The 23,727-nt window shown below is 42.0% G+C and overlaps 1 protein-coding gene across 2 annotated transcripts in view; it reads left to right on the top strand.

Annotated features, from left to right (window-relative positions):
- Nucleotides 1-19,634, top strand: part of LOC134354108 (peripheral myelin protein 22-like) — a 44,630-nt gene extending 24,996 nt beyond the window's left edge. For both annotated transcript variants that reach the window (XM_063062886.1, XM_063062887.1), the window contains exons 3-5: nucleotides 11,062-11,158; nucleotides 15,260-15,400; nucleotides 17,908-19,634. In XM_063062886.1, the coding sequence (XP_062918956.1) occupies nucleotides 11,062-11,158; nucleotides 15,260-15,400; nucleotides 17,908-18,065 (396 nt within the window). In that variant the 3' untranslated portion in view covers nucleotides 18,066-19,634. The remainder of the gene's footprint in view (nucleotides 1-11,061; nucleotides 11,159-15,259; nucleotides 15,401-17,907) is intronic.
- Nucleotides 19,635-23,727: the final 4,093 nt, after the last annotated feature.

Genomic DNA, 23,727 nt, shown 5'->3' with positions numbered 1-23,727 from the left:
ACAGAACCATGCAGGTTAGTGTAAGTGAGTTTTGGGCAGGCTATGTTTGTGCTGGAAGCATGGCAATACTTGTGGGCTGCCCAGCACTGATTTGACACATAACATTTCACTGTATGTTTTGATGCATATGTGACAAATAAAACTATAATCAATAGTGAAGAGTCTAGGACAGGAGGCACAGCCTCAAAATAGTCAGATGTCCATTTGGAAAGGAGATGAGGAATTTCTCTTGCCAGAGAGTGGTGAATCTGTGAAATTCATTGCCATGGATGCTGTGGACGCAAAGTCATTGGGTATATGTATTTAAAGCGAAGGATGATAGGTTCTTAATCAGCAATTAGTAAGAGTGCCAAAAGTTGTGAGAAGAAGGCAGAAGAATGTGATGGTGAGGGAATACAAATCATTCATGATCGAGTGGTAGGGCAGTCTCAATACGCGGAATGGTCCAAATGTGCTTCTTGTATCTTACAGTCTTATCAACAGTGAATGTTGGAAGGAAACTGTAGGTCAGACAGCATCCATGGAAAGAGACACAGTGTTAACATTTTAGGCCAAAAATCATTTGGACAGAATTGGGAAAGAGAGACTTCATCAGAATTGGGAAAGCGAGTAGAAAGTTAGTGTCAAGTTGCAGAAAAGGGGAAGGAATGGATAGGTCAAAGGGAATACCTGCGGTAGGGAGAGGTCAGAGTATGTTGTTCTTTCTTTTTAAATCTTTTTATTGAGTAAGTATACAAAAAAGGTAAGCCATATAAACATTAATACAATGTTGAAGTATAATAAAATTCCAAAAGTTAACAATACCAAAAAGAAAATACTACAATGTAATTTAAGCATAAGAAACCAAGATAACATAATAGTATACTAAATTTTATATATATCAATGGAAAAAAAAGAAAAAAAAACCCCCAAAAAAAAACCCACCGTGCAGCTAACTAAAAGCAAGGCAAAGCAATGGGCTAACTTGAAACCAAACAGAGTTAAACTTAAAATCACGTCCTCAATCCCGACCTCCATTAAAAACAGTGAAAAAAAAAACAAGAAGGGTAAATATTACATTAAATGAAAATATCGAATAAAAGGTCCCCAAATCTGTTCAAATTTAAATGAAGAATCATAAAGGTTACTTCTAATTTTCTCCAAATTCAAACATAAAATCGTCTGAGAAAACCAAAAAAAGGTAGTTGGAGCATTAAGCTCTTTCCAATGTTGTAAAATACATCTTTTCACCATTAAAGTAAGAAATGCAATCATTCTACGGGCTGAAGGGGAAAGATTACTAGAAATTTTAGGTAGTCCAAAGATAGCAGTAATAGGGTGAGGAGAGATATCTATATTTAATACCTTAGAAATAATATTGAAAATATCTCTCCAAAAAGTTTCCAAAGTAGGGCAAGACCAAAACATATGAGTTAAAGAGGCTATCTGCCCCGAACATCTATCACAGAAAGGATTAATATGCGAGTAAAAACGCGCTAACTTATCTTTGGACATATGTGCTCTATGAACCACTTTAAATTGAATTAGGGAATGTTTAGCACAAATAGAGGAAGTATTAACTAATTGTAAAATCTGCCCCCAATCATCCACAGAAATGGTAAGCCCCAATTCCTGTTCCCAATCTACCCTAATCTTATCAAATGGAGCTTTCCTAAGTTTCATAATAATATTATAAATCATAGCCGATGCACCTTTCTGACATGGATTAAGGTTAATTATCGAATCTAAAATATATATAGGAGGAAGCATTGGAAAGGAAGAAAGTATAGTACTTAGGAAATTTCTAACTTGTAAATATCTAAAAAAATGTATTCTTGATAAGTTATATTTATTAGATAATTGTTCAAAAGACATAAGGGAACCATCTAAAAATAAATCCAAAAACCGTAAAATACCCTTAGTCTTCCAAGTTTGAAAAGCGCGATCCGTAAAAGAGGGAGGAAAAAATATGTTACCTAAAATAGGAATCGCTAACCCGAATTAATTAAGATCAAAAAATTTTCTGAATTGAAACCAAATGCGCAAAGCATATTTAACTATCGGGTTAGAGACCTGCTTAAGACGTTTCGAATCAAAAGGAAGAGAGGAACCTAAAATAGAACCAAGTGTATAACCCTGAACAGATTGTAATTCCAATGCTACCCATTTAGGAATAGATAGTATGTCCTGGTCAAGTAACCAAAATTTCATATGTCGAATATTAATAGCCCAATAATAAAATCTAAAGTTAGGTAATGCTAAACCTCCATCTCTCTTAGCTTTCTGTAAATGTATTTTACCCAGTCTCGGATTCTTATTCTGCCAAATAAATGAAGAAATTTTAGAGTCAACTTTATCAAAAAAAGATTTAGGAACGAAAATTGGTAATGCCTGAAACACATATAAAAATTTTGGCAAAAAAAACATCTTAACTGCATTAATACGACCAATCAAAGTTAAATATAAGGGAAACCATTTAGATGAAAGTTGAGTAATATGGTCTATTAATGGTAAAAAGTTAGTCTTAAATAAATCTTTGTGTTTACAAGTAATTTTAATCCCAAGATATGAAAAGTAATTATTAATCAATTTAAATGGAAATTTATAATATAAGGGAAGATGTTTATTAATCGGAAAAAGTTCACTCTTACTAAGATTTAATTTATAACCTGAGAAAAGACCAAATTGTGCTAATAACTCTAAAACAGCAGGAATGGATCTCTCAGGATTAGAAATATATAAAAGTAAATCATCAGCATAGAGTGATAATTTATGGGACTTTAATCCCCGAGTTATCCCAGTAATATTTGAAGATTCTCGAATAGCAATTGCAAGAGGTTCTAATGCAATATCAAATAATAGGGGACTAAGAGGACAGCCTTGTCGAGTACCACGAAAGAGAGGAAAAAAAGGTGAGTTTAAAGAGTTAGTACGAACCGAGGCTACAGGGGAGTGATATAACAGTTTAATCCAGGATATAAATTTCAAGCTAAAATTAAACATTTCAAGCACCTTAAATAAATAAGGCCATTCTACTCTATCAAAAGCTTTCTCGGTATCTAAAGAAATAACACACTCAGGAACATTTTGTGAGGGAGTATAAACGATATTTAACAATGTACGAATATTATAAAAAGAGTAACGACCTTTAATAAAACCCGTTTGGTCTTCCGAAATAATAGAAGGAAGTACTTTTTCTAGTCTATTTGCTAATAACTTAGAAAAAACTTTAGAATCAACATTTAGTAAAGATATTGGTCTATAAGATGCACATTGAGCAGGGTCTTTATCCTTCTTTAGTATTAGAGAAATTGATGCTCTATTAAAAGATTCAGGAAGTTTACCAAGTTTCAAAGAAGCCTCAAAAACCTTACAGAGCCAAGGAATCAATAAAGAAGCAAAACATTTATAAAATTCAACGGTAAACCCATCAGGGCCAGGAGCTTTCCCCAGATTCATAGAAAAAATAACATTCTTAATCTCATCCATTGTAATGGAAGTATCTAATAAAGAAGACATATCCTGTGAAATCTGAGGGAAGTCTAACTTATCTAAAAAATCATTCATATATTTAGAATCTCGAGGAGACTCTGATTGATATAAAGAAGAATAAAAATCACAAAAGGTTTGATTAATCCCCACATGATCCAATATCAATCGATCATTTTGGTTATAAATCTGATTGAGATTTAACATAATTAGATTTCAATTGATTAGCCAGCAGCTTGCCAATTTTATCACTGTGAACATAAAAGTCACTTCTTGTTTTCTTTAATTGGTTTACAATCGAGGACGAGAGTAGTAAACTGTGTTCCATTTGAAGTTCAGTTCTTTGTTTGTATAACTCCTCAGAAGGAGCCATAACATATTTCTTATCAATTTCTTTAATCTTGTCCACAATTGCCATCTCCTCCTGCTTCTGTTTCTTCCTCAAAGCAACGGAATACGAAATAATCTGACCCCGAATATAGGCTTTAAAAGTGTCCCAAAGAGTGTTAACCGAAATATCTTCTGTATGGTTAATTGTAAAAAAAAAAGCTCAATCTGTTCATTCATAAAATTAACAAAGTCCGAGTCCTGAAGCAACAGCGAATTAAAACGCCATTGTCTATTGTTTGGTATATTGGCCATAATTTTAATAGAAAGCTTAAGTGGAGCATGATCCGAAATGGTTATAGAATCATAATCACATTTAATCACTGAAGGAATGAGACGAGAATCAATGAAAAAATAATCAATTCTTGAATAGGAATGATGAACATGTGAAAAGAAGGAAAAATCTTTTTCCTGAGGATGCAGAAAACGCCAAATGTCCGTCGACCCAGAATCAGAAAGGAAAAAATTAATCAAGTTTGCAGATTTATTAGGTAAAGTCCGTAAAGGAGCCGAATGGTCCAAAGCTGGAGACAAACAGATATTAAGATCTCCGCCCCAAATCAATGAAAACTCGTTCAAATTCGGAAACTGATCAAACAATGATTTATAAAATTCCGGACAATCCATATTAGGAGCATAAACATTAACCAAAACTACTTTTTTATTAAATAGTAAACCACTAACCAATAAAAATCTACCATTCGGATCAGAGATAATATCCTGTTGTGTAAAAGTAACTGAGGAATCTATAAAAATAGAGACGCCTCGAATCTTAGCATTGGAGTTTGAATGAAATTGTTGTCCCTTCCAGAATTTGAAAAAACGTAGTCTGTCCCCCCTCCGTATATGGGTCTCTTGTAAAAATAAAATTTGTGCTTTAAGTCTCCGGAACACTTTAAAAACTTTTTTCCTTTTAATAGGATGATTAAGACCATTAGTATTCCAGGAGACAAAATTAATAATAGACTCCATAAATCCTAAAGTCAACCCACAACAAGGAGGATTGACGATAGGCGCGACCCACAAACCCGGAGAGGAAACAGAACATACAAAAGATACCGGGGAAAAGGACGCAACCAGTACTTCAATAATGTATATAGCCCAAAGAGAAACAAACTAAAACGTGAAGCCCCTCCCACCACCCACCGCCCCAAGACCCCAAGGCAAAATCTAAAGCAGACCCGCCAGAAAGAAGCAAGCGCTAAAACTACCCCCATGACTTCCGGTATACGCTCCCTAAAAAAAAGGTATAAATATGAAAAGGATCAGCTAGTTGTAAAACAGTAAAAAAGTAAGTAAAAAAAAAAGTTAGCTCAATTAAAATACACACAGAACAGAACAAAAGCCGGAAAATATATATTAAAAAAAAACCACAATAAACCTCAAACCCATGAATAGACACAGCAACAAGAAAAAATAGGATTATTAACATAAAGTGGTTATAAAAAGCAAAACAGAATAAAATTTAAAAAAAACTACAAAATTTAAGGCCACACAGGAAATACGTAAGATGACAAAAGGGAAGTAACCACCCAGAATCCCCTGGGAAAAGAAAGAAATGACGCAGTTAAAAAGAAAGTTTAGCAGCCATATTAAGAAATCAAAAATAAACTTTTCTGCCCAGATAGGGCACGAAAAAGTTAAAACCAACCAATTCACAGCCTCCGATCAACGGAGATAATTAAAAAAAGGCAATTAAGATGTTGAAGATGAAAGTTAATCCAGATAACTCTGGGCATCCGATGGAGAATCAAAAAAACGAAGGGCTCCATCTAACATACGAATCCTTAGACGTGCAGGGTACAGCAGCGCTGGTCTTAAATCCATCTTATAGAATTCCGACATCACGGATCTGTAACGAACCCGTTGGTCCCAGATTGGTTTACTGAAATCTTCCACGAATCGGAACTTAAGATCCGAAAAATCAATGAAACCTTTAGATCGAGCGAATCGAAACAGTCTCTCCTTGTCTTGAAAATAATGAAAACGTAAAATAACATGCCTAGGTCTATCTGACCTAGACGAGTATGATGGGATTCTGTGAACACGATCCAGTAGCGGTGGTTGGTCAGGAAATACAGTAGGGAATGCATCTTTTAAAAGTTGAGAGAAATATTTCATGGGGTTGTTAGCTTCAACAGCTTCCCTCACCCCGATCATTCGTAAATTCTGCCGTCGCATTCTAGATTCCAAGTCAGATTTTTTAAATGTCAAAAAGTCAAGTTTCTTCTTCATTACATTAATTGTTTCTTCGATTTTCCCCATCTTAAGCTCACTTTGTTGCGCGAATTTTTGAAGATCAGATATAGCCGACTGATGTTCCGCAATAAATGTTTGCATCTTATCCATTGAATCGGCAATTTTCTGGAGATTAGTTGAGATTTCCGTATGAATCAGGTCTTTAACAGAGCCTGCAATTTCCGTGCGAATCATCTCCCTAACAGAGGTTGAGTCAGAGTATGTTGTAGGGTTTGTCTTCTGGACATATGAGCTAATGTGGTTAATTGGCGGAGGATGCACTGATCCCAAGGAGAGTGATAATGTCTTGTTGGGACGTATCAGCCTGTGGTAATGGAGAAACAGTAAATGATCTAAATTCACAGAACTTGCAGTAGGAGAGGCCAGTTCGGAGACAAAATGTAGAGAATTTGCTAGAATCCCCACAGCTGTAGAGAGTCCAGATGAGTGAGGAAGAGCTTCCCAATTCTCCACCCTGCTGCCATTCTGACCCATTTGTAAGTGACCTCCTGCAGTGAGGAACGACACCCTTTTTAATTCTAAGCATATTGCAGCTTTCCAGACTTCAGGTAACTTGCCTTGTTTCACAACTGAGCGTTTCTGCCTCTTGGGAATAATTCTGAAAGTGCGTAGCTTGGGTGGCTGATGGTCGGGTTGAGTTGTTCTCCGATCTTGGCAATTTACTCAAACGTTTCGTCACCATACGAGGAGACATCGTCAATGCGCTGTTAATTGTGGCCAGTCCTCTGACTGCGTGGCCTTTATACACTTTTCAATCAGCTGATTAGACATCATTTTGGAAACTCAATTGTGATGTGGAGAGGAAATCTCATCACTGATGGTGAATTTTGTGTGTTATGATCTGGAATTTTACCTGCATTGGCTCATAAACAGGGTCACGGCGCAAGCTAACATACGGCACGCAAGAGAATTTCTAGAAGCATGGTTTTCCACAAACAATTCTGTAAACCAGCAAATTGACCTTGATCCTATTCATGAGCCGATGCCAACAAAATTCCAAACCACAGTGCACAAAGTTCGCCACACAGCAATCAGTAACGAGATTTCCTGACCCCACCACAGCTGGGTTTCTGAAATTATGTCCATCTGCTGATTGAAAAGTATATAAGGGCCAAGTATTCAGAGGAAACACTGCAATCAACAGCATACTGATGACGTTTTCTCACATGGTGATGAAACTGCGAGTAAATTGCCAAGATCGGAGAACAACTCAACCCAAACATTTCTGCCTGTCTTCTAGTGATCTTTGGCTTGGGATTCTTCTCCCATTAACACAGTCTGCCCTGCAGAGCCAGTCTCACCTTCCTGCTGTTAGTAACACAGCACCTTCTTTCTTTCTTTTTCCATATTTTTATTAATTTCTTACATAAAATAGAGTACAGTACAATATATAATATGTATCGATTACAATATATTGAAATCACAGATAAAGTGTAATTACTCCATATCCATATAAAATTAAATCTAAACATAATATTGAAAAGAGATAATTTTATGATACAAAAAATCTAAACCTACTACCAGAAAAAAAACAGCTGTTAGGTTTAAAAAAAAGGAAGAAATCCTTAACATGTAGTAAAACATATTATTAGCCAACATCTGTGCTTAATAGCAAATCAAAGATTTTGAAAATAATTCCAAAAAGGTCCCCACAATGTTAAAAGGTTCAGAATTTGAACAGCGAATCGTCTGTAAATTTAAGCAAGACATAACATCATGTAACCAATGATTATGAGTCGGCGGAGTGGCATCCTTCCACTTAAATAACAATGCCCTCCCGGCTATAAGGGAAATAAAGGCCAAAATATGCAGATTATGTGTCTCCAAAATAATACCATTTCCTCCAACAATACCAAATAAGACAGTCAAAGGATTAGGGTTAAAATTTACTTTAAAAAGCTCCGAAAAAGTTTGAAATACTTCCTTCCAAGATCTTTCAAGACTCGGACAAGTCCAAAACATATGGATCAATGAACCTTCTCCATTATTACATCTATCACAAAAGGGAGATATATCCGAATAAAAATGAAACAGCTTATCCTTAGGCATATGGGACTGTACCTTCTAACTGTCCCTATTAACCCATTATGACCAGAGAGCCTCTGCAGATTATCTCCATGGCAACCATTGTCTTGCCCTTTCACTGATATTCCCTTTGTCCTATTAATCCCTCTCTGCAGTTTAGACCTTTTGAGGCCTCCGTTGATCAGAGTTGACCATGGATGCTGCGTCTTAGCTGTCCACATGATTCACAAGCCAGGCCAGTATGATACGGAGTGTGAGCTGTTGCCCATACAGCAGGCTCCCCCTCTCCACGCAGCTGATAAACCCAAAGGAAGGGCAGAGGCAGATGCAATTTGCCACCAGCAGCATTGCAGGAGTTGCCAGTCAGCGCTGAACTCAATGTAGGACTGCCTTGGGGGCTCCAGCTCTGGAATTTCCCCTCAGAGTTTACTCCCTGTGAGCAGGCATAGCAGCGGATAGTGAGGTCAGCTGAGAAGATCATCGGGGCCCTCTTCCCGCCATCACAGACACCTACACCACACGCTGCATCCGTAAAGCAAACAGCATTATGAAGGACCCCACGCACCCCTCCTATAAACTCTCCATCCTCCTGCCATCTGGCAAAAGGCACCGAAGCATTCGGGCTCTCACGACCAGACTATGTAACAGTTTCTTCCCCCAAGCCATCAGACTCCTCAATACCCAGAGCCTGGCTTGACACCAACCTACTGCCCTCTACTGTGCCTATTGTCTTGTTTATTATTTATTGTAATGCCTGCACTGTTTTGTGCACTTTATGCAGTCCTGGGTAGGTCTGTAGTCCAGTGTAGTTTTTGTGTTTTTTTTTCTTACGTAGTTCAGTGTAGTTTTTGTATTGTTTCATGTATCACCATGGTCCTGGAAAATGTTGTCTCATTTTCTGTACCAGCAGTAATGGTTGAAATGACAATAAAAAGTGACAAGGCAGCAGAAGTTTGAGATAAGAGTTTTTCTTCTCCTAGATGAGCTGCCAGCCACAGCAGACAAGCCCCATCTGCCTGAAGCGACTAGTTTCAAGGCACGAGTAACCCGCCTTTTCCCCCTACTCCTGTCAGTAGAAATGGTTCTCAGACATCCCACCCTGCAAAAATTCATTTCAGGGAGGTAGCACCATCAATTTCTGGGAGGGGTGGGATGTCTGCAATAGAGTAGTTCCTGACCAGCTAGTTTAAATAACGTTAGCTATGCTAATGAATGAATGACACCTGTTAAACTCACCTCAACATGTCTTTTACAGTCTTAACCCACCATGGGCAATAGAAAAGTCACTGTTGCAAACAGTGCAGCGAGCAACACTGTCATTATTTTGACCCCTATTAGGCAGGGGTACACTTTAGTGTAGTCTGGGGTGACGCACGTTTTATATTTTCTTTTTTTGGAACACTCTGCCATGGCGCGCTCTCGCGCGCTCTCTCTCTCGTGGTCGCTCTCGCTTGCTCTCGCTCTCATGGTCGCTCTTGCGCTATCTCTTTTGCTTTCTCGCTCTTTCGCTTGCACGCTCTCTCTCGTGGTCGCTCTCGCTCTCTCTCTCTTGCTTTTCTCTCGCTCGCTCTCAAAAAAATTGATTTCCGTGATATTGTATATAATTTGCGGGCATCAGGGAGCCACTATTAATATGCGGGAGACTCCCGGAATTTCCGGGAGAGGTGGGATGTCTGGGTTCCACCAGACTTAGTAGCTAAGCCACACGTGAAGGCCAGGAGCTGGACTTGTTGTCAGACACAGTTGGAGGCAAACACCATTGGGAGCGTTTAATAGGTAGTGGGAGCTTGTCCCCATTACCATCCCTGGCTATAACAACCTGAAGGAACTTAGACCTAACTTAGTTTTTAACTTTCCCAGTTCTGAAGAAAGATTGCTGACTCAAAGCATTGACCCTGCACCACTCTCCACAGTTGCTGCCCAGTTTCCTGAGTATTCCTTGCACTTTCTGCTTTTGCACAAATTTCCGGCATCTGCGGTATTTTTCAGAGGGTTCGCAAGGCTAAGTTATCCAGTGATTTTGGGGAAGAAAAGATTGATGGATGGAATGGGTTTCTGGGGCTGAGAAGGGAACTGATCTTGGCTTGACTGAATTGATCAGACAGGAGGCAGTCTAATCCAGCTGGGATATAACTGGGAGAAATGTCTCTGGGGTGAGGTGGTGAGCAGAATTGTGTTGGGGAGAAGGACAAACACCAGATCAGAATTGTCAGGGTTAGTATCGCTGGCATACAGTATGTCTTGAAACTTGTTTCGTGGCAGCAGTACATTATAATAAATCTGTAAATTACACTATAAATTACAATAAGTGTATATTTTTAAAAAAGTGCAAAAAGAGAGAAAAAATACTGAGGTTGTATTCACGGGTTCATTGTGCATTCAGAAATCAGATGGCAGAGGGGAAGAAGTTGTTCTTGAATTGCTGAGTGTGTGCCTTCAGGCTCCTGTACCTCCTCCCTGATGGTAGCAATGAGAAGAGGGCACGTCCTGGCTGATGGGGGTTCCTTAACGATGGACGCCACCTTTTGACGCATCTCCTTTTAAAGATGCCCTGCATGCTGGGGAGGCCAGTGTCCATGGTGGAGCTGGCCGAGCTTACAACTTTCTGTGCAGCCTTTTCTGACCCTGTGCAGTGGCCCCTCCATCCCAGAAGGTGATGCAGCCAGTTAGAATGCTCTCCACGGTACATTGTGAGTGTCTTTGGTGACAGCAATCCTCGAACGCTTAAGGAAGTACCAGGATATCAACAGGATACATTGATAAACAACGGCCATCCGGGCCAGCGATTGTGTCTCAGCTCGGGATCTGATTAAAATTGCGTCTATTCGCATCCTGGTTAGCAATTTGTTCATTGGCCTGTATTTCTCACCCCCACCCCAATTCTTTTCCATCCTGTATGGTGACTGTTTCTTCTGCTCACAGGTTTGGTGGACCACAGATGATCATGGCACGGACATTTGGAAGGGATGTTTCTACAGCAACGGCACCTGTTTTGTTATAGACTATAAAGGTTTGGATGGTAAGACTACCTGCCACTGGCATCCAAATTCTGTGTTGTCTATTGCTCCCTGGATACCCTGTCTCGGCTTTAATCGGGTTTATTCAATGAGGCAGTCTCTCAGATACAACCTGAGAGTCATAGAGAAGTAAAGCACAGAAACAGGCCCTTTGGCCCATCTAGTCCATGCCGAAACCATTTAAACTGCCTGCAGTGGGATCTTAGCCCTTCATATTTCCACTATCCATGTACCTAATTTGTCATCTTTTGGCCGTTTATCAGTCTTTTTTTTAAATATAAAAGGACTTAAAGGTGAGTTTAATTCGTCACCTGTGCGTTGAAACATACAGAGAAATGTGTTGCCTGTGTTGAGGATGTGCTGGGGGCAGCCAGCGAGTGTCAGCACACTTCCAACCCTAACGTAGCATTCCCACAGCTTACTGACCCTAGCTCATACATCTTTGCAATGTGGGAGGACATGGAGGAAACGTACGCGGTCACGGGGAGACGTACAAGTTTCTTACAGGCAGCGGTGGGGATTGAACCCCAGTCTTACAGCGGGCACTGTGAAGTGTTACGCGAACCTCTACGTTGCCGTGCCACGCTGGAAGAGAAAAGGAACCTATGTCAGAAGATGGACTTCTGACCTCTCAGTCTACTGCAGCTCCATAAACCCTGGTTAGACCACACTTGGAATTGCACCACCAAAAACATCTTTCCTTCCCTTTCTCCCCCCCCCCCCAAACTTCCTGCTCTCTGCAAGGATCGCTCCCTTCGCAACTCCCTTGTCCATTCATCCCTCCCCAATGATCTCCCTCCTGGTACTTATCCTTGCAAGCAGAGTATGTGCTACACCTGCCCCTACACCACCTCCCTCACCACCATCCAGGGCCCCAAGCAGTTCTTCCAGGTGAGGCGAGGCTTCACCTGTGAGGCTGTTGGGGTCATGTCCTGTGCCTGGTGCTCCCAGTGTGGCCTCTTGTGTATTGGCGAGACCCGACGTAGATTGGGAGACCACTTCACTGAGCACCTGCACTCCGTCTGCCCGAGAAAGCAGGATCTCCCAGTGGCCACCCATTTTAATTCCACTTCCCATTCCCGTATGGCGATCCATGGCCGCCTCCACTGTTGTGATGAGGCCACACTTGGTTTGCAGGAACAACACCGTATATTCCATTTCAGTAACCTCCAACCTGATGTTATGAACACTGATTTTTTTTGAACTTCTGGTAATAGTCATAGTCATACTTTATTAATCCCGGGAAAATTGGTTTTTGTTACAGTTGCTCCATAAATAATAAATAGTAATAGAACCATAAATAGTTAAATAATAATATGTAAATTATGCCAGGAAATTATGAAATAAGTCCAGGACCAGCCTATTGGCTCAGGGTGTCTGACCCTCCAAGGGAGGAGTTGTAAAGTTTGATGGCCACAGGCAGGAATGACTTCCTATGACGCTCCGTGCTGCATCTCAGTGGAATGAGTCTCTGGCTGAATGTACTCCTGTGCCCACCCAGTACATTATGTAGTGGATGGGAGACATTGACCAAGATGGCATGCAACTTAGACAGCATCCTCTTTTCAGACACCACCATGAGAGAGTCCAGTTCCATCCCCACAACATCACTGGCCTTACGAATGAGTTTGTTGATTCTGTTGGTGTCTGCTACCCTCAGCCTGCTGCCCCAGCACACATCAGCAAACATGATAGCACTGGCCACCACAGACTCGTAGAACATCCTCGGCATCGTCCAGCAGATGTTAAAGGACCTCAGTCTCCTCAGGAAATAGAGACGGCTCTGACCCTTCTTGTAGACAGTCTCAGTGTTCTTTGATCAGTCCAGTTTATTGTCAATTCATATCCCCAGGTATTTGTAATCCTCCACCATGTCCACACTGACCCCCTGGATTGAAACAGGGGTCACCGGTACCTTAGCTCTCCTCAGGTCTACCACCAGCCCCTTTCCTTCACCATTTCCCATCCTCTTTTCCCGCTCTCACTTTATCTCCTTGCCAGCCCATTCCTCCTGGTGCTCCTCCCCCCTTTTCTTTCTTCCATTGCCTTCTGTTTCTTTCAACAATTTACTTCCCTTCACTTCATCTCTTTTCCCTTCGGGTTTCACCTGTCACCTTGTGTTTCTCTCTCCCGTCCCCCCAGCTTTCTTTCTCCAGTCCTGCCGAAGGGATTTGGCCTGAAATGCTAACTGTACTCTTCTCCTAGATGCTGCCTGTCCTGCTGAGTTCCTCCAGCATTGTGTGTGTGTGTGTTGCTCAGATTTCCAGCATCTGCAGATCTTCTCTTGTTTGTGATTGGTTTACCACACTTGGAGTGTGGTGTTTAGTTCTAGTCGTCTCATTAAGGGAAGGATGGGAAGCTTTAGGGAGGGTGCAGAGGAGATTTACCAGGACGCTGCCTGGATTGGAGAAAATGGCTTATGAGGGTAGTTGTGGGAGCTAGAGCTTTTCTCTTTGGAGAGGAGGAGGATGAGAGGTGACTTGACAGACGTGTACGAGGTGATACGTGGCTTAGAGTGGACTGCCAAAGACTTTTCCCAGGGTGGAAATGACTAATACAAGGGGGCACAACTTTAGGGTATTTGGAGGAAAGTACGAGGGGGGTGGGGGTACGTGGAATGTGCTGCCAGGGGTGGTGGTAGAGGCAGGTACATTAGGGACATCTACAGGACTCTGAGGTAACCATTTTAGCTTTCATCCATGTGTCTGAGGGAAGGAAGGGTTAGATTAATCTTGGAGTAGGTTAAACGTTCAAAGCAACATCATGGGCTAAGGGTCTATATTGCACAGTACTGTTCCACATTCTAGGAAAAGATTGTTTAGAGCAGGGGTTCCCAACCTTTTTAGTTGCCGTGAACCAATACCATTAAGCAAGGGGTCCTTGCACGCTAGTTTGGGAACTCTGGTTTAGAGAATGGAAAACGCTGGGAAAAATGGAGGGAATGAAAATAAAAGTTTGTATCAGTTTTCTGTGTTTTTTTTCTACTGTTTGTTGGATTGTGGTGTCAAATTGTTAATTTCTTTCTGTTTTTCTTATAGTTTAACTTATTATGCTTGTGTTTCTATAAACATGTTCAGTGAATATTTTCTAGAAATATCAGTACAGATGCTTCTGAATTTTTCTAGAAACCTCTTGGTTTTCAGTAGCAGGTATCAAGCCACTTGAATCTGGGAAGTTTCTCGGTTAATTGTTATCACTGGAATTTCATATCTCTCGTCTGAGATAATGACTGCTTTTGCTTTAACCTCTCTGCTCTTTTTTTGATCATTTTCTGCTCTTGTAACACTTCAAAGTACACTTACGATCAAAGTATATATATACAACTTTGAGATTCATCTCCTTACAGGCAGCCGTGAAACTCACTAGATCCCATTTTATAAAAGACGGTCAAACGCCCAATGTGTAGGGAGGAGGAAAAAAAAAACAAATCATGCAAACAGTAACTGCAGGCAAATAGCCTTCTGAACTGCAGTCCTCAAAGAGAGTCCAAGACACATAGTTTAGTGCAGAGCCAGAGCAAATGTCGCAGAGCATTGAGCTGAATCAGCCCACCCATCACCTTGGGCCCTGACACCCTGACCTTTTCAATCTGGCCCAGCGCTTAAATCGTCGTTCAGTCACCTGAGTATCCTCTGGTGCCTGGACACTGCCACCAGGATTTGGCCCGTACCTGTTCTTTCTGATTCAGCAAGGCACTTAAGCTGATCAAACCCTGGTTCTTCCTCACTCTCGCCTTTCCTCTGTTCTGTCACATCGAATTGCCTCCAAGTCCAGAGGGAAGTCACAGCCTACTGTCTACAATGGTCATTTGCCAGAAAAGGAGTGACTAACAAAGTATTCACCTGTTTTTCCCCCTCTCGTTAGCCACCAGCCAGAAGTTGCTGAGATTCACCAGTGCCATCTTAAACCCGATTACTTAATCGTTAGCAATAAATTATGTCTCATTGTTGACTTTCGAAGAACCTTTCGATTACAAATGTATCAGAATCTAATGAATTAATGTATTGAAGTTTGTAGAAAAGAGGAAGAAATGGAAAACATCCCCTAACTAGGTAGTCTTGGTTTCTCTCTTCACCTGGTGACCTTTCAACTTGTACCTCTAGAATCCTTGCAGGCGATCCAGGCGTGCATGGTGCTGGCTGTGATCTTCAGCTGCTGCGGGCTCTTCGTTTTCATCTGCCAGCTCTTTACACTGAATCAAGGAAATCGATTCATCTTCACCGGTGTCTTCCAGCTGCTCGCCTGTAAGTCTGCATACATTTTGCTCTTAGAAATAATCCAGAAGATGTAAGGCTCGAGTGGTCGACGGTTGGGTTGAGCTGTTCTCCGACCTTGGCAATTCACTTGCAAACGTTTCGTCACCACGCGAGGAGACGTTGTCAGTGCACTGTTGATTGTGGCGTGTCCTCCGAATGCTTGGCCTTCATACACTTTTCAATCAGCTGATTGGCCGCCATTTCAGAAACTCGGTTGTGATGTGGCGAGGAAGTCTGGTCGCTGATTGCCCGTGCGGTGAACTTTGTGGTCGGGAATTTTGTCCTCATCGGCTCATAAATAGGATCGAGGACTGTGTGTTCGTTTAAGAACTGTTGGTGGGAACCACACTTCTAGGAATTCCCTTGTGTGCCGGGTTTTCGTTTGCTCCATGACTTTTACTGATGCCCAGTTAACCAGTGAAGATCAAGAGGGGCACAAATTCGGCTGGACGTCAGTGAAAGTCATGGCGCAAGTGAACACGCGGCAAGCAAGAGAATTCCTAGAAGCGTGGTTTTCCACGGACAATTTAGTAAACAAACATGTAGACCTCAATGCTATTTATGAGCTGTTGCCAGCAAAGTTCCCAACCATAATGCATGAAATTGACTGCACAGCCACTCGGCGATGAGATTTCTTCCTCACATCACAATTGAGTATCCGAAATGACGTTTAAATTTGCTGATTGAAAAGTGCATATAAACGCCAAGCATCTGGACAGCGCACTGAGGATGTCTCCTCGCGTGGTGATGAAATGTTTACAAGTAAATTGCCAAGCTCGGAGGACAACATTTTGTTCTTTGTAGTCACCCGCGGTTGATGGTCAGAGGGATTCAAGAAGAAAAAATAGCAGCTGTAGTTAAATCATTGCGTTCTAGAAGTCCTGGGACATGCAAGAAACAGGAAGGAAATAGCTAGGTGCCCTCATGCAAAGTCTGACAGTCTTATTCATTTATTAAAAGGATGTATAAAATCAGGAAATCAAGTGTTTTGAATCCATCTTGTGGTCTGATCAATCACTAACCTCTTCTCATAGAACAGGGGTTCCCAACCTTTATCATGCTATGGATCAATACCAATAAGCAAGGGGTCTGTGGATCTCAGGTTGGGAACCCCTGAGGTAGAGTCATAGAGCTCTACAGCATAGAACGAGGCCCTTCGGCCCATCTAGTCTGTGCTGAACAACTATTCTGCCTATTCCCATCGACCTGCACCCTGGACATATCCCTCCCATCCATGTACCCATCTAAATTTCTCTTAAATGTTGAAGTCAAACCTGTATCCACCTCCTCCACTCGCATCTTGCTCCACTCCCTCATCACTGTCTGAGTGAAGACGTTCACCCTTAACCCACGATCTCTAGTTCTAGTCTCACCCAGCCTCAGTGGGAAAAGCCTGCTTGCATTTACCCAAATAATTCTGTATACCTTTATCAAACCTCTCCTCATTCTCCCACGCTCTAGGGCAGGGATTCTCTACTTTTTTTACACCATAGACCCTTACCATGAACCAAAGGCTCCACGGATCTCGGGAATAAATTCTTAACATATTCAACCTCCCCTAACTATAAGCCGATTAAATCTAAAAATCAACTGAGTTTCCTATTTTGAGTATCTGCGTTTATTTATCCACATTGTGGTCTTGGATCAGCATCTGCTTGTCCCCTGTTAGCGTCCTCTGCTGCCCTCGCAGTGCGGATAAGCAAAGCTCTGCAGTGAGTTAAACACCGTCTCAAAAAAGAAATCACCTGAGGCAACTTTCAGGGCTTTTACTGAGATCTTGAATTTGAATCTGCAGCAAGTTAAATAGTACTAAATTCAATACAGAATCACCACGTGTCTTAAAACGGTTGATTATTCTCGCAATCAGTATTAACCAATATAATACATGTACACATCACTCTATAACTATGCCCTGTGAACAAGAGTAAATTTGTGGTACAATATCTTACTAGCAATATTTTGTTGTTGTTCCTCTCCGCGCCTGTGATGCATCGGGTGGCAACCTAGCCATTTTAGCGTTTTTGTCTGTTTTTTACGAGGTCGAGTTGCTAGCTTGACGTTCAGCCCAGCACGGGTGGAAAGCATGCGAGGAGCGGGCCGGATTCGAACCCACTCCGGTGCGGATGCTGGCTACAATAGCAATGGGCGATAAACATAATACTTCCCTCAAAATGTTTGCCAATATTAACTAAATATAAGACTCACGGATATTGCTGTTTTGGTGGATGGGTATCTTTTCACCACGTGCTTCAAGTTAATTCACACAGGAAATGATGTAAAAAAGAAATAGCTTGTGTACAGGAAGTGATGTTCAACTGCGCCTCTAGAGACCAGAACATGTCCTGAGCACCCATGTGGCAGTCTGCAAGAAAGGATGGCTCTCCTCTGAGACTCTTGCAGAGTATTTTTGATGATTTTGTTAATATTTAAAGCTTCAGTGTGGAGACCACTTTGTCTAGCGGTGAAATGAAAGGTGCTTTTGTGTCCTCCTCCAGGTTTGTGTGTGGTGATCGCGGCAAGCATCTACACCATTTACTTCCACCGTGACGACAAGACTGGCTGGTACGGCTCCTCCTATGTCCTGGCTTGGCTCTGTTTCCCCTTGACACTGGCCAGTGGGATAATGTACACGATACTTCGCAAGAGAGAGTAGGCCTCCCCCTTACGGCCGATGTACAAGGCTCAGGGAAAATGGATCTTGGGGCCTAGTTAAATTTTTTTTAAATCTTAAACTGGATTTCCATTTTGAAAAGACAATGCTATTTTTGTAAATTCTTTGTCCTTTACTCGTACTCTCTCGTGCACCTCTGTCCCCAACCCCCCCCCCCACCACACGAACCCATGCCTGTTATCTGTTAGCTGAAAGGTGTGCAGCCTACCCAAGGGCCTGCCCTGTGAGTAGCACAGAGGCCATCCTCAAATGAGAGGATCTTGCCTCCCTGTTTCTCACACAAACTCGGGGCAATACATATTTTAAATAATTACATAATAGGCACTCTCGTTTTTCCCCCTGCCTCCGCCCCCTCCGCTTACAAAAATCTGGGTCTTATGGTCTTGGGGAGTGAGGAAATTTGAATTGATAGAAATCCTGATAGGTTCATCATTAGTCAGGGCATCAAAAGTTACTAGGAGAATGGGGTTGAGAGGGATAATAAATCAGCCACGCTGGAACAACAGAGCAGGCTTAATGGGCCGAATGGCCTAATTCTGCTCTTGCGTCTAATACCTCAGACACTGCCATCTACCAGAGAAGAATGTGCACTCCTTTTGAAAACTCCTGTGGTCGTTTGATTGAATTCTGGTCAGAAGCTAAGTTGCCCAGATCCAGAAGATATCTCTGGCCAATAAACGACTTGTTTTTTTTTCTTCCCATGTCGGTGTACTCAAAGTAGAGTTATTCCTAAAGCCTGCTCTGTCTTCGTTTTGCCTTAGCGCTTCTTACCATTATAGTCTTATGGCTTCTGTTCCACTCCCTCCTTTGGGAAGGGAGGGGTGAAGTGGGCGGGCAGGCAGCTCTCTTCAGAAGGATGGTTGGGGCTGGGTGTGAGACCCACCAAACACAAGATCCAATCAAGCAAAATGGTATTAAGTTGCAGTACAGCATGAAGCCTGTTCATTCAGCTTGGAGTTTAGTCACATAGTGCTTCAAACAGCCTCCTTAAGATGAGGGTGGATCCTAATCTGCTTCTCAGAAAAGTCTTGATAGGTTTCAGAGCCATCTTGTCTATACATTATTCCTCTTTATTACTGTGGGAAAATAAAATAGCCCTTCAGGATTCCCTCTAGAAACTCGGCAAGTCAGGTAGCATCTATGGAGGGGAATAAATAGCTGACGTTTCAGTCTAATGAAGGGTCTCAGCCCAAAACGCCAGCTCTTTTATTCCTATTCGTGGATGTTGTCCGACCTATTGGGTTCCCCCGGCGCGTTGTGTGTTCCGGAAGGTTCCAGCATCTCTTGTGTTTTAAAAATCCCTTTTTGATCAATTTTTTAAAAAGATCTTAAATCTCTCTCAGGCTAACTATTATACTCCCAGCATCTAGTTTAATTAATTATATATTTTAAAAAAAGAAACCACCAGGTGGAAAATACAAGAGCAAACACACAACCAGCCGATCCCATTCCCACCTTCCATTGTAGAAGTTGTTTCGTTCTGATGTATTCCTCAGTGAAAGTTCGTTAGAGTTGGATTAATCTTTTCAGACTTTCACTCCCCCCCCCACACACACACACACAAACAAACACACTTCCAGTCAATGTTCAGTGTAGATTTACTAAAGAGTTGCTGTGATCTTTGCACTGTTGTGGGGGCGTGGGGGTGCCATTTTGACTTTATTTTGTAATACCAGTGCTGTATAAACTATTTTGAAAGTAACAAAATACAACTCTTCCTAATTAGTACTTCATTAATTGCCTGTGGAGTGGCTGACCAAAGTACCGTCTGTTGTATTGTGAATGTTCCTTCCAGTGAGTTTTCAGTCAGTCCTTACACTTGGCTCTCTCAAGCTCTACCAAAGATGCTCCTTCTCCCAAAGTTATTTGTACCCAAAGCTCTGGAAATGAGTAGTCAGTTCGGTGTTACACTGACCTGCAAACCTTAAGAGAATATCTCTGACTTGAGATGTGGCGGCAAAATGGATGGGTGAGTAGATTGTCCAAACTGGGTGGAGTGGGAGGTGGGTGAAGACTGTAAGAGAATTGGCGGAGGGCGTGAAACCAAGCGAAGTGCAATCAGTGGGCTCTTTATCAGGCACAGGAGTGGAACCTGGCATGATCTTCTGCTGCTGTAGCCCATCCACTTCAAGGTTCAACACGTTGTGCGTTCGGAGGTGCTCTTCTGCAAACCACTGTGGTTATTTGAGTTACTGTCGGCTTGAACCAGTCTGGCCATTCCTCTCTGACCGCTGTCATTAACAAGGAGTTTTCACCCGCAGAACTGCTGGTTGCTGGATTTTTTTTGGGGGGGTTTTCCCACCATCCCTGTAAACTCTAGAGACTTGTGTGTGAAAATCCCAGAAGAGCAGCAGTTTCTGAGATACTCCAAACCACCAAAAATCGTTCCACATTCAAAGTCATGTAGATCACATTCCTTCCCCATTCAGATGAACAACAAATGAACCTCTTGACCATGTCTGCATGCTCTTGTGCATTGTGTTGCTGCCACATGATTGGCTGATTAGATATTTGCAATAATGACCAGGTACCTAATAAAGTAACCACTGATGTATATGTTAAGGATTTGGGTTGGCAATGCTCTGAATGGAGAAGTTGGGTTAGGGATGTTGAATGGCCTCCTGGACGAAAGTTAAAGTAGGGGGGAGGAATGTTTCAGCACAAAGCTGATGCACAGCCATGGCAAGAAATAGAAGAATACAGAGGTCAGAAAATGAATCTGGGCAGGGGTGGAAAGTACAGTGAGAGACCAGCAGATGATGCAAATCTGAAAATCATAAAAATGCTGGAAACATTCAGTAAGTCAAGCAGCACCTGCAGAAAGGGAAACAGTTGAGCTTTGAGGTTAAAGGCTCTTCGGAACTGGGAAAGAAACCAGGTACAAGTCACAGAGAAAAGCTGGGGATTTGTCGATAGGATAAAGGGAGTATTCTTGATAGAATGTGGCTGGGTTTGCTCAGACTACAGAGTAGCTGGGCAATAGGGTGAGGGCAGTTAGCGAAAGAGAGAGAACTCCAACAGAGAGGTTAAAGTTAAAACAGAGTTCATTGTAACATGCGCGCGCACACACACACACACACACACAATGCTGGAGTAACTAAGCAGGTCAGGCAGCATCTATTGGTTGACGTTTCAGGCCAAGACCTTTATCAGGACTCCAATCCGTCCCCTGCTGAGATCCGAAACTCAAAGAAAGATGCTTTCTGAGGTGAGCCCCATATCTCAGAAGAGATGTATTGTCATTGGAGAGAATCCAGATGATTCCGGGAATAAAGGGGTTAACATATGAGGAGCGTTTGGCAGCTTTGGGCCTGTACTCACTGGAATTTAGAAAAATGCGAGGGGATCTCATTGAAATCTACTGAGTGTTGAAAGGACTAGATGGGTGAATGTGAAGAGGATGTTTTCTTTGGTGGGGGTATCCAGAATTAGAGGACACAGCCTCAAAATTGAGGGTTGACCTTTTAGAACAGGGGTAAGGAGGAATTTTTTTTTAGCCAGAGAGTAGCAAATCTGTAGAATGCTTTGCCACAGACTGTGGTGGAAGCCAAGTCCATGGGAATATTTAAGGTGGAAATTGATTGTTTCCTGATTGGTCAGGGCATCAAAGAATATGGTGAGAAGGTGGGTGTAGGCGGTTGTGTTGGATCAGCCATTATGGAATGGAGCAGACTCGATGGGCTGAATGGCCTAATTCTGCTCCTATGTCTGATGGTCTTGTGCTGATACTCTCTGGCAGGCCAGGCAGTCTTCTGTGAGGACAGAGGGGGAGAAAATTGGGTTAAAAATTACAAATGGATGACCTTACAACATTGGGCCAGTTCTGAAACAAACCGAAATAGCAAGTTCTCCTGAAATGTGGATTTTCATACCAAGTCCAACAAGGCTACAATGTATCCAGCCTCCAGTTTGCATTAGAACCATGTGACAATGAGATGGAGCATAGAAGTGACAGGCTATGGGGTCACCTCTACAGACGGCATGGAGATGTTCCACACACTAGATCCCCCAATATGCTGTTGGTCTCTTCTCATAAGGGAGATCACATAACGGACTAGATTGCAAGAATTGCCAGTGAATCTGGTCAAGGAAGGGTGTGCCGTCCAAGGACAGATGGAACACAATTTAAGTACAGAGCCATGGGAAAGTATTCAGCCACCACAGCTACTTTCACACCTTACCAATTCATTTTCTAAGCTTAAGATGTTTTGAAGTGGGATTTTTTGAGCTATTCTAAAAACAACGTGCATAATGATAGCTTTTGGAATGTCTCTTTTTATCTGACAACAACTAAAACCTAAAATTGTGAGGCTGAAGAAGTATTCATCCCCCTTTTAATTATGCTAACTTTCCTTGGGTGCAATACCAACTTACCCAATTTGTTGATGTAGAAATTTGGAGGATCACCTATTTTCAATGAATTCATAAGAATAAATACCCTCTTCCTCTGTAAAGTCCAACAGTATGGTAGATTTTGAACAGAACAAAACCAAAATGAAGGCAAAAGAACATTCAAGACAAGTCAGGGAAATGGTAATCGAGAAGCACAAATCTGGGGAAGGGTATAAGACCATCTCAAAGGCACTGACCATATCTCTGAGCTCAGTGCAGTCCATCATGAAAATATGAAACCACAGCCACACTGCTTAAGTCAATCCACCCTTCTAAACTTAGTTGCTGGAGGAGAATGGCACTTTAAAAAGCGGCTATTGTGATGCCAACAGTCACTCAGCAGCTGCAACTGAAGATAAGGTTCATGGCTTCACAATCTCCAAGGCCTTGCACAAAAAGGGTATTTGCGGAAGAGTGGCAAGGAAGAAGCCCTTGCCTGTAAAGATTTGGCATGGTGTCACTTGGAAGATACTGTGAAGACATGGAAGAGTCTTGTGGTCGGATGAAACTAAAATGGAACTTTCTGGCCTCAACACTAAGTGGTAAGTGTGACATGAATCTAATACTGCACATTAACCAGGTGACACCATCCCTACTGTAAGGGTGGAGGTAGCAGCATGCTATGGGGATGCCTTTTGGAAATCCGGTCAGGATTGATGGGAAGATGAATGCTGCTAAATACAGAGAGATCCTGGATTAAAGACCTGCTGGCCTCCACCAGAAAACTTAAACCTCCTTCCCAGTTAATCTCTCAGGAGGACCACAGCCCAGAGCAACCATGGAGTGGCTTTAAATGAAGAAAATTAATGTCCTTGAGTGACCCAGTCAGATTCCTGCCTTTAACCCGATTGAACATCTCTACCAAGACCTCTAAATTGCTGTCCACTGCCGCTTCCCAACTAAGATAGCACAACTCCAGCAATTTTGTGAGGAGGAGGAGGAATAGGCGTTGTGCAAAACTAATAGAGATTTATCCAAAAAGACTGCTGGCCCTAATAGCTGGTTTAACAAAATGCTGAGCAAAGGGGGATGAATACTTTTGAACTGCAGATATTTTTTTGAAGCTTTAGTTTTTCATGCTTTACAATTTACCCTGTTTTTGGGGGGGCTCTAATGTGGGGGGAAAAGGAGTATGCAATTCACGAATAAAAATTCTCAGTTATATTGATCCAAGTACCTGGCTGTAATATTCATTTACGTGAACAAAGTGTCGGGTGCCGACTACTTTTTCAAGGCACTGGGCATGGTGAGG

The sequence above is a fragment of the Mobula hypostoma genome, chromosome 11 (assembly GCF_963921235.1).
Source record: "Mobula hypostoma chromosome 11, sMobHyp1.1, whole genome shotgun sequence".
Classification (NCBI taxonomy): Eukaryota; Metazoa; Chordata; class Chondrichthyes; order Myliobatiformes; family Myliobatidae; genus Mobula; species Mobula hypostoma.
The sequence above is the reverse complement of the archived record's forward strand: the minus strand, read 5'-3'. Positions and strand labels throughout refer to the sequence as shown.